The sequence below is a fragment of the Felis catus genome, chromosome B2, assembly GCF_018350175.1.
Source record: "Felis catus isolate Fca126 chromosome B2, F.catus_Fca126_mat1.0, whole genome shotgun sequence".
In the NCBI taxonomy this organism is placed as follows: Eukaryota; Metazoa; Chordata; class Mammalia; order Carnivora; family Felidae; genus Felis; species Felis catus.
In genome coordinates, this window is record NC_058372.1 from 777328 (window position 1) to 788671 (window position 11344).

General features: G+C 40.3%; 1 protein-coding gene across 1 annotated transcript; it reads left to right on the forward strand.

The window, feature by feature from the left end:
- Positions 1-6872: 6872 nt before the first annotated feature.
- On the forward strand, positions 6873-11106 carry LOC101083004 (olfactory receptor 2H2-like). Its single transcript, XM_006931322.2, has 2 exons — positions 6873-8280; positions 11043-11106. Exons 1-2 carry the CDS (start codon positions 7379-7381, stop codon positions 11104-11106), a joined length of 966 nt encoding a protein of 321 aa, XP_006931384.2. The 5' UTR covers positions 6873-7378.
- The last annotated feature ends 238 nt before the right edge of the window (positions 11107-11344 follow it).

Below are 11344 nucleotides of genomic sequence, written 5' to 3' on the forward strand. Positions count from 1 at the left end.
AAAAAAGAAAGGTTTGAAAAAATGAATACAGTAAAATAGAATAAAATGAAATGATGGAAGTAAAAAAGAAGTTAAAACATTTATCAGAAAGCAAAAACTATAGTAGAAAAAAATTAAAAATCTTTTTAATAAAAATTGAAAAGAAAAAAATATTTTTCTCTTGGTGTTTTCAAGAATAAGAGGAGAAAAAAAAAGAAAAAAATTATTTGAATTAAGGTACCAGTGAACAGAGTGAGGTACGATTGAAATTACATCTGGTTTCCCATAGAATTCAAGTGATGAAGCACTTAATCTGTAAACTAAACAGGTGGAGAGACTTATGTTTATACAGAATGCTGTTGGCCCTGTTGGGCAGGGTTTAGTGTCATGGCTGTGTTCTCCACAGATGGCACTGGTTAGCTTACTGGGGTGGATTACTGTGTTGCTTGTAAGCATGTATGTGCATGTGCTGGAGGAGTGAAAATGGCATCACCCAGCTATCCAGTCTCTAGTATCAGAATTCTGTGCTCTCTCTGACCAGCAATCAAGCATCCCTCCTTTGTCTCTGGCTTCCATCCACTCCCCCCTTCTATACTGGCTGTGACCAAGCTGTCAGGCAGCCAGGCAGCACCTCCCTCATGAGTTTTATCTCACATGGGACTGTGTTTCCCAACCCAGTCTGAGAGACTTTTGAGGGACTCACCTCTGTGGCACTGCAACTTTGACCCGCTCACACCTTCTGGGGGAGTGTCTCACTGAGCAATGGCCAGATGCCAGCCCACCCCCAGGAATGTTCACCAGACTGTGCTGTTGCCAATGCCCAGAGCCTGTAGCTGGGTGCCAGTCTATCCCAGAAAAAGTTTGTGTGTTCTTGTAGCAGCAGCATTTCAGGGATTATGGAAAATCACAACACACATCTGGTACCTGGCTTCACCTTTAACGTCCTTGTTCTACCACCAGTGAATGTGGTTGTTCTCCAGGGTACACTGGGACCTTTGCCTGTGGGTTGACTGCATAGCCTCTACCAAATGTCCTTCCAGCAGGGTAACTGCCTCTACCCATGTGGCCCAAGGACCCCAAGGACCTTGCTCTCTGCTTCTGGGGATTTGCCCTTCCCATCAGAGCACCATGTGTTGAGCTGTGGAGTTTTTGACTCTGTGCTTCACTGTTTATAGTCTTGATGGAATTTAAACCTTCTTCCTTCTCCCTTTTTTGTTCAGTCCCTGTGGCTCTTTCCACTTTTCCACTTTCTGTCCAGCTGCTTTTGGAGAGTTGCTTTTCCCATACTGTCCCCCTGTCTCTGTCCACTGCTCCACAAGCAACTCCCTGACCTCCACAGCTTCTCTCTCCTCCAGTTCACCTCTCTGTGTCATGTACCTGCCCAATTCTTTGGTTCAGGTTGGGCAGATTGTTGTGTTAATCCTCAAATAAGTTTTCTAGGTGTGCAGGATGGTTTAGTGTTGATCTGGCTGCATTTCAGGGATGAGAGACACCAAAAACTTCCATGCTGTTCTGCCATCTTGACACCTAAGATTGCCTAGTTTCTTGGCATATAATTTTTCATAGTACTCTCTTATAATTGTATTTCTGTGGTGTTGATTGTGATCTCTTCAGCAAATGATGGTGGGAAAACTGTACAGCAACACGCTGATGAATAAAACTGGCCAACTATTTTACACCATACAGAAAAATAAATTTAGAATGAATGAAGGATCCAAATGTGAGACAGGAAACCATCAAATCTTATATTAGAACACAGGAAACAACCTCTTTGACTTCTACCACAGCAACTTCTTACTAGACACATTGTTGAAGGCAAGCAAAAGAAAAGCAAACAGGACATATTGGGACCTCATCAAGATAAAAAACTTATGCACAATGAGGAAAACAATCAACAAAACTGAAAGGTAACTGATGGAATGGGAGAAGATATTTGCAAGTGACATATCAGATAAAGGGTTAGTATCCAAAACCTGTAAAGAACTTAAGCACTCAACAACCACAAAACAAATAATCCAGTGTAGAAGTAGGCAGAAGACATGAACAGACACTTTTCCAAAGAAGACAATCAGATGGCTCACAAAAACATGAAACGATGCTCAATATCACTCATCATCAGAGAAATGCAAATGAAAACCACAGTGAGATACCAACCCACACATGTAAAATGGCTAAAATGAACTCTTGGGGAAATGACAGATGTTGGTGAGGATGCAGAGAAAGGAGAACACTGTTGCACTGTTGATGGGAATGCAACTGTGGCAACTCTGGAAAAACGGTATGGAAGTTCCTCAAAAAGTTAAAAATAGAACAACTGTATGACCCAGCAATTACAACGCTAGGTATTTATACAAAGGATACAAAAATGCTGATTTGAAGGAGTACATGAACCCCAATGTTTATAGCATCACTGTTGACAGTAGCCAAATTATGGAAAGAACCCCAAAGTCCATTGATTGATGAATGGATAAAGAAGATGTGGTTTATATATACAATGGAATATTACTCAGTGATCAACAAGAATGAAATCTTACCATTTGAAACAATGTGAATGGAACTAGAGTGTATTATGCTAAGCGACATAAGTCAGGCAGATAAAGACAAATATATGATTTCACTTGTATGTGGAATTTAAGAAACAAAACAGTTAAACATAGGGGAAGGGAAGGAAAAATAATATAAAAACAGAGAAGGAGAAAAAAATGTCAGAGAGTCTTAAAAACAGGCAAAACTGAGGGTTGCTGGAGGGGAGGTGGGTTGGGGGGAGGGCTAAATGGAAGATGGACATTAAGGAAGGCACTTGTTGGGGTGAGCCCTGGGTGTTATATGTAAGAAATGAATCACTGGGCTCTACTCTTGAAACCAATAGTACACTGTATGTCAAGTAACTTGAACTTAAATAAAAGTGAAAGATTTCCTGATGACATGTTAGCCAAGTTCTACAGAATGTAGGATAAGCTATTTCCTCTCATAGCAGGGTCCATAGTCATGGCTCCAGTGGTGCTGAGTAGGGCAATGAGAGATTTTGAGAAGGATTATATCATCTTTACATGATCTCCAGGCATCAGAACTTTCTCTCCTCTACCAAGAGGGAGACAGCTTCCACCAGTTTCAAAGGTTCAGAGAAATCTAGAAGTTCATGTTTTTAAGGTGCAGCTAAACAGATACCCTATATGCCAGGTCTCATTGTCTGACTACTTCCCCATTAGGGTCTGGCTTTGGCCTAAAATGTATATTGAGATAGCATTTTGTCGCCTTTTCAGCCCTGTGACCCTAACATTAAACTCCTAGATTTGATTTTCCACAGTCTTCCCTATGTAGTATATAAGAATCTCCTTCCAAGCTTCCATGATAACTATTTTGGTTTTGAAACATTCCTTAAGTAAGTGCTTATCAAAGTGTGTCACTGGACCTGCATCATCATCACCTGGGACCCTATTAGAAATGTCAATTCTTGGGCCTCACCCCAGACTTATGGAATCGGGAACTCTGAGTAACCAGCAGTTAGAGAACCACAGCCCTAAGTTGATAATTGGCTGACTGGACTATGCTACTATTTTTCTTTATGGCTCCCAATACAGTCAATGAAAACCAGCAAAGTTGACAGTAATCTAATTATCATTACTCCCATGTTTTTCAAGGGCTAGATGTACCATATATCCAATGTTGCTTCTCCTACCCATACCTCCTCCCAAGCCATGCCAGATAAGACCATTAGTGATGCTGATGTTAGAGGAAGCTAAGAGTTGCCACAATTCCATTTACTCTATATTAATGGTGTCTTGTTGCAGGTTGACTTGTGAGTGATGTCTCTCCTGAAGTGTCTTCTGAGAGTCTGCATTCTTGTGTTGAAGCTCTGCTCAGGTACTCTGAAAGCAGAGCCCAAGACAAGAAATTAGGTTCAAGTACCTGATTTGGGAGTTAATTTCCTGGAGAATGAGTGATGGAAGCAGAGTGAGAGATAGGAAAGCCAACCAACATAAGTATGTACTAGCCAAGTTGTGCACAGTGGGAGCTCAGTTCTCCCAGGACCTCCTGAAAAGCATCCAGGAGGTATGCTTCTACCAGAAGGAAGGGTTGCTGGGACATTTCCCCACTAACTACCATCCTCCCTCATTTGAAGATTTCCCCTAGGGTCATTAAATCTCCTGAGTTTCTGGGCAGCACTTGTCTTTGTGCCTGGTGCACTCCCCCAGTGTCAGATAAGGACTTGAGGCAGACAGGAAGATGTATACAGCACATTCAAGGTGGGTCACTGCAGGGTGAATCTGAGTTGACACAGAACTGTTCATTGCAGCTCTGCTGAAATCAGAGGTGGGCTGAGGAGGTGAGCTACACTGGCACCAGAGACACCTATCTTAGAAGGTAAGATGGAAATATTGTCAATATTGTATTCCACATTGGCCATCAGAGGAATTACGGTACACTGGCTCTCAGAAAAACTCCAGATACTGTTCTGAGAGGCAGAGGAGGTGAGCTAAAGGAAAAAATCACAGGGGAAATTGATAACTGAAGGAAGAAGACAATGCCAACAGAAGTAGGGATGAAGAGAATGCTTGTTTTTTTGCACAGTAAGTATTACTTAAACTAAGACCATCTCCTCCCTCCCAAGGAACTTGTGAGAATAGTTGATCCAGGGAGAAAACATACATCTCCAATGATGAGAAGGTAGAGAGGAACTGAGAGAGATAAGATGGATGGATGGAGATACAGATCTATAGATAAGGATAGAAATAGATACAGACATGTAAGCATTCCTATTGAAAACAGAAAACCAGAGAAGGAGGAACAATCTTAATAGACAAAGAACATAACCAGCAGCTACTGGAGGTGGATGAAAGTCATGGGATGGAAGAGGAAGCTATTTGGTTTTGAAGATGGGAAAATCTGCAAGACTCTGAGAGTCTTTGAAGCATCAAACTGCATTCTTCTATGAAGTATTAAATTTACAACATGAGGTATCAGATTTACAACAACAATACTGACATTTCAACTCTACTTTGCAAAGATTGTACAGAAAAAAAGAAAAAAAGGGAAAGGAGCACAGAAAAGAGGACCAAGACTGGAAGAAGATATATGGATTTTGTAAAATACATAGCTGTGAAATAAAAATACGAGACATGAGTGATACTGTGTTTGCGAACTACCCTGAACATGGGCACTGCTGACTGATGGGTCCACTTGCAGTGTGTGGTTGAAGTTGGACATGATCCACTATAAGGGAACAGATAGGGAATAGTAAGGCCAGAATACTGCTGTGAAAACTTTAGCTAAATAATTGTATGATGTTATTAAACTAAGGTCAAGAATTCACCCCTAAGGTATGAGTATACAATAGATTATAAATATCAGGTCATGCCATGATTTCTCTTAGAATCCTGGCTTGAGCAGTCCATTTGACCCCAAATTATGTATTTATAGGATTTTAAACATTTTCAGCTGCATTTCCAGACATTTCATTTTCTCCAGTTTGCCCTATCATTATTAGGACTATTTTTAGTGATCAAAAATGTATGATAAAGTACGAGAAGATGAACCAAGCATGTTTTATAACCTGAAAAAAAATTTTTTGAGGGTTAAATAAGCTAATCATTTGGCAAATTGTCAGTTACACAATAAGAACCCAGACAACCATAGCTGCTCTGCTGCTGATCATTAATATCCATTTCATTTATGGACCACTAATTTTTAAAATTCCTCTCTATCCATTGATTATAGGTACATTTTCTTAACTCTTTGTGGAATAATATGGGAAAAAAGGAATAATCTGTAAACAAAGAGGTGAGAATCATATCTGGGATTCCATCATTAAAATTTTGATAACTTAGTTTAATTCCTCTGTATTTGATAAATGGAAAATATGTCAGAAAATGAATATTTTTATTTAAGTGTTGGCATAAGTAAGACTTTATTATACATATTGATTTGGAAGAAGGAAAGGAGCCAGTAATCTAAATTTTTTGGATGAACATTCAGTCGAAGGATTCCTGCGGGGCATAGATTTGTAAAACCTATTTTGTGTGTGTGTGTGTGTGTGTGTGTGTGTGTGTGTGTGTGTGTGTGTGAGACGCTAGGGCATTCCCCTGGGAAAAGGTTCTTGTAAATGGAAACCCTGAAAATGTACAAGGTGGCTATAAACAGGCTTGGAGTGAGGACACACTGTTATGCCACACAGTATGGTCGTTGGGAGCAGAGAAGCAGGAAAAGGAGCACGGAAATTATGGAAGACAAAGAGAGCCATGAGCTCTTTTCTCTAGTATGTTAAGTAAAAAGGCCAGTGATTGAATGAAATGAGTATTTCCTAAACCTCTTTTGATCCACTGCATAAATGAATAAATGATGGTGGATTTTCCAAACTTGTGTTGTAATCGGGTTTTAAGCTGAGGAAAGAACAATAAATGTGCATATGCGTGCTCTGTAATATAAAGACAGTTAATTTATAATGTTGGATAAGTGAGTATTATTACTTTTCTTTTAGAAAGGAGATAATGTAGAGATAGGATATTTCTTTTTTTCTTAATGATATCACTTACATTCTCTGCAAAATGTTGCATATATATTTTGATGTTTTTCATCTCGAACAAACATCTGAATAGTGTCATCGTCTTCATCATCATCATGATGATTGTAACTAACACACATCATACAGTTACTATGGGGCAGGAATACATGCACACACACTCTCCCTCTCAAAGTATTTTCCTTGTGTTTTCACATTTAATTCCTCCAAAACACACAGGTAGTTTCTATGATTGTTCTCTATTTTCCAAATAGAAAATATAAGGAAAGAGCCAAGGTAAGAATAAAAATTTTAAACACTTGTCTTAAGATTACATAGCATAAAGTGGCTGAGGAGGAATTCAAGCTCAGAAGTCAAAAGAAGGTGGGAAGGAGAAAGGAGGAAAAAAGGAGAGTGAAACACAGGAGACGGAGGAACAAGGGAGGAGGATATTCAGATAAATTGAGATATAAAGACACAGAAAAACAGAATGAAATGAGAAAAGGACTAAAAGGTGATATGGTTTAACAGTTTTTAAAACTGTGTGATGAATGTTGTAAATGTGCAGTTTTGGAGAGCAAAGATAGAATGCTCTCTTAATATTTAGCAAAGTGATTTTCACTAGTAGGTTTGTAATGTGCACTTTACTCAATATTTATAATGCAGATTTCTAATCATATATGAAGATGTGTAAGAGGAAGAGAGATAATGAATAATGGGTATCAAAGATTAGAATAAGTCACTGAATCTTTTATTTTTCCCTGCACTATAGGAGGCAGAATCTCATCCTTGAGTAGAAAGGAGGTAACATGTCTTCCTGTTTCTGTATTGGAACCATCACAGGCTTTTGAGCAACTACTTTTGAACCATACCCCCAAAGAGGTGACTGCTCCAGAAGCTATGATCACAGTTTGCAATGACAGCCACAGTGATTTCATTCTCCTGGGCTTCTCTGAGAAGCCATATTTGGAGAAGATACTCTTCTGGGTTGTTCTGATCTTTTATTGTTTGACTCTTGCAGGAAATATGGTCATTATTCTTGTTTCCTCAAAGGACCCTAAACTCCACATTCCCATGTATTTCTTTCTTTGCAACCTTTCCCTGCTAGACCTCTCTTTCACCAGCAGCTGTGTTCCGCAGATGTTAGTTAATTTCTGGGGTCCAGAGAAGACCATCAGCTACATTGGCTGTGCTTTTCAACTCTATGTCTTCTTATGGCTTGGGGCCACCGAATGTGTCCTTCTTGTGGTCATGGCTATGGACCGCTATGTGGCAGTGTGTCACCCACTGCAATATACTGCTATCATGCACCCCAAATTTTGTCTTCAGCTGGCCATCCTTGCATGGGGGGCTGGCCTGGTTCAGTCCTTGGTCCAGTCTCCTGCTACCCTCCAGTTACCCTTCTGCTCCCACCGCAGGGTGGATGACATTGTGTGTGAAGTCCCAGCCCTGATCCAGGCTTCCAGTGCAGACACAACCTACAATGAAATCCAGATGTCCATAGCCAGTATCATTTTTCTGGTGCTACCCCTGGTCATCATCCTTTCCTCATACGGGGCTGTTGCTAAGGCTGTGCTGAGAATAAAGTCAGCTGCAGGGCAGCGGAAGGCATTCAGCACCTGCACTTCTCACCTTCTTGTGGTGTCCCTCTTCTATGGCACAGTGACAGCTGTCTATCTCCAACCCAAGAACCGCTATGCTCAAGAACAGGGCAAGTTCCTCACCCTTTTCTACACCGTTGCAACCCCAGCACTTAATCCACTCATCTACACTCTAAGGAACAGGGAGGTCAAGGGGGCACTAATAAGACTGGGGAGGAGGACTTGGGACTCCCAGAATAACTGAAGCAGTTGGCACATGTTGGTCTCTTGCTTAACCTGAGAAGAGAGAATAACCTCATCACAAAAAGCTGAAGCTTTACCTCCTCACCCAAAAGTAGGGGAGAAATAGCTGTGTTGCCTTCAAAGCTGCAATTTCAGGTCCATTCATTATTAGCTGATTAGGCCCTTACTTTCTGCAGGGTGCTGACGGAGGTACAGTATGGTATAGAAATTAGTAGATTTAATAACCATTGTCTTAAAGAATGCTCAATACAGTTGAACTGGAGGGACAAAAGAAACACAGACTTGAAAAATACAAGAACAAGAATGTGTTTTGTGCCTTGCCATTTATTTCTTTTTCTTTGCTATTTTCCTCCAAGCTCAACCATAGTTTTCATCCAAAAGTCTAGTCTAGCAAAAGTCCTAAAGTTTTGAGGCATCTAGTACTCTGACCTGGTGGGTCTTGGTTCTGAGTCACCATTGCTTCATCACCTCAGCAGGACCACTGCTGATGTGTCATGTGCCCAAAGCTGCTCAGTGCAAAGTGTTGAGCAAGGAGAAGTCCACACTCACTGGTCTCTGGATCCAGGTTCTTAGTTTGAGCCCTGACACACCAAGCCCCCACTTACAGGAATAGACTTCTCTTTCTAGTTCATTCTAAGTCTCTGTTGTAATGAAATGGCTTTCTTTTTTTTAATTATTATTTTTCTTTTAATTTGCCTCCAAATTAGTTACCATATAGTGCAACAATGATTTCAGGAGTAGATTCCTTAATGACCCTTGCCCATTTAGCCCATCCCCCTCCCACAACCCCTCCAGTGTCCCTCTGTTTCTTCTCCATATTTAAGAGTCTCTTCTGTTTTGTCCCCCTCCCTGTTTTTCTATTATTTTTGCTTCCCTTCCCTTATGTTCATCTGTTCTGTGTCTTAAAGGCCTCATATTAGTGAAGTCATGTGATATTTGTCTTTCTCTGACAAGTTTCACTTAGCTTAATACCCTCTAGTTCCATCCATGTTGTTGCAAATGGAAAGATTTCGTTCTTTTTGATTGCCGAGTAATACTCCATTGTGTGTGTGTGTGTTTGTGTGTGTGTGTGTGTGTGTGTGTGTGTGTGTGTACACCAAAATTTTCTTTATCCATTCACCCATCAATGGACATTTGGGCTCTTTCCATACTTTGACTATTGTTGGTAGTGCTGCTATAAACATTGGGGTGCAGGTGGCCCTTGGAAACATCACACCTGTAACCCTTGGATAAAAACCTAGTAGTGCAACTGCTGGGCCATAGGGTAGTTCTATTTTTAACTTTTTGAGGAACCTCCATACTGTTTTCAAGAGTGGATGCACCAGCTTGCAAGAGGGTTCCTCTTTCTCCACATCCTTGGAAATGGCTTTCTTTTTATCAGATCCAATTATTCATTCATCTTGTAGATATGTATTCATTTCTTGTTATAAATCTAACATGTTTAGATGCTGGGGATATAATCGTAGATAAGACATAAAATCATCATTACAGAGCGTATGGTCAAATGGTGGATGCAGATACTAAATGAAATATTCTTTCATTATTTAATGGAGAGAGATTTGTTCTTTTGGCTCCCGTGTCAGGCTGATTGCAATGGTGCATGCTTTTTGACTTTTGAATGTCATCCACCAAAGATCTATTTGTTGCTGCTTTTTCACTATTCCTTTATAAAAGTCCATTCTTCTAGGGTTTTTTTCACCAAAATCATGAATATAAATTATTGAGTTTGCTGTGTAGTTTGCCTAATTACCTGTGTTCAGTCCTTAGCTGCTGCAAATTTCTGATGTAGGTGGAACTAGGATCAGGCCCTATAACCTCTTATTTTCTGCTCTGAAGTAACAGCACAATTTCTACGAGGATGCAACGTCGTTTCTCACTGTCTATAAAAGAACAATACTTATAAAATCATTTTTATATCCTTCTGTTCAGTTGCAAAGAATAAGGCAAGTGAGAAGAAAACTACAAGGACAGAAGTTATTTTGTGGGTTCACTCTGAGCCTGAGGAGCAGGGGCAGCCCAGGGTGTGATGGGCTCCTGGTGTGACACGATTGACAGGTGGTAACTATCCTGGAGGTGAAAGCAGGGATGCCAACGTGTTCAAATGTTTATTCTACTTTTGAAGGAGGCTGGGGTGGTTGCAGGTCTTGGGGACAGAGGAAAACTGTGAGCCAGATGTAAATGCACAAAGGACAGAGATTAAGATTCCAGTAAATGACAGCAGCAAAACAGGGAAGAACAAAGTTCCTCCAACTTGAGGATTCATAAGAGTCCATGGTACACTTGTTAAGAATTAAGATTCTCAGGTTTAATACCGAGAATTTCTGATTTAAAACATCTGATTGTGTTCTTGACTGGGCATTTTAATGCTGTGATTCTGATGCAGGCTGACACCATACATGGGAAATGCCCTGTCTAGTTGCTCAGCCAAAGAGACAGAAGCTTCAAATGAATCAGTGTATTTTAAGAACAAGAGAGAAGGGAAGAAAGATCTAGAAGTAGAATAAAGCTAATTGGCTCAACCCCGCATTCTGAGGCACTGAAGGTGGAATGATTTTCTCATTATGGAGCTGGGAATGAAATAGTGTCTTCAGGGGGGGATTCAACTCAGGTAATGCCAGGAGGTGTAGAAAATGCCAAGTAAATAATTGAGGATGGAGGTGAGTTTACTAATTATGGAACAGGACATCCCAGTGGTACACTGGAGAGTTTTGCAGGGATAAAGGCAGGTGTCTGGGGAAAGGAAAGGGATTCCATTATAGGAATTACAGCATGGAAAAAATATAAATGACCAAGATACGTTTACATTTTGGGAGATGGCTGAGGAAACAGTGATGAGAGGTGCTGTGGATGTAGCTGTGCACTCATTTGTCAAAATCCTTTTTTTAATCTAATCACAAATATTTATGGACTATATACTAAGAGCCAGGCACTGCTATGTAAGGGTGAACAAGTCAGGAAAGATCACTTCCTTCACAGACATTCTAGATAATAGCCAATAATTCATTAGGTAAGCGACTTATTC

What these genes read in the sequence shown, in the direction of transcription:
- LOC101083004 (XM_006931322.2), top strand. Translation starts at nt 7,379, where the DNA reads ATGATCACAGTTTGCAATGACAGCCACAGTGATTTCATTCTCCTGGGC. An exon ending in AGGGAGGTCAAGGGGGCACT is followed by an intron (nt 8,281 to 11,042) that starts AATAAGACTGGG and finishes TTGCAGGGATAA; the next exon opens with AGGCAGGTGTCTGGGGAAAG.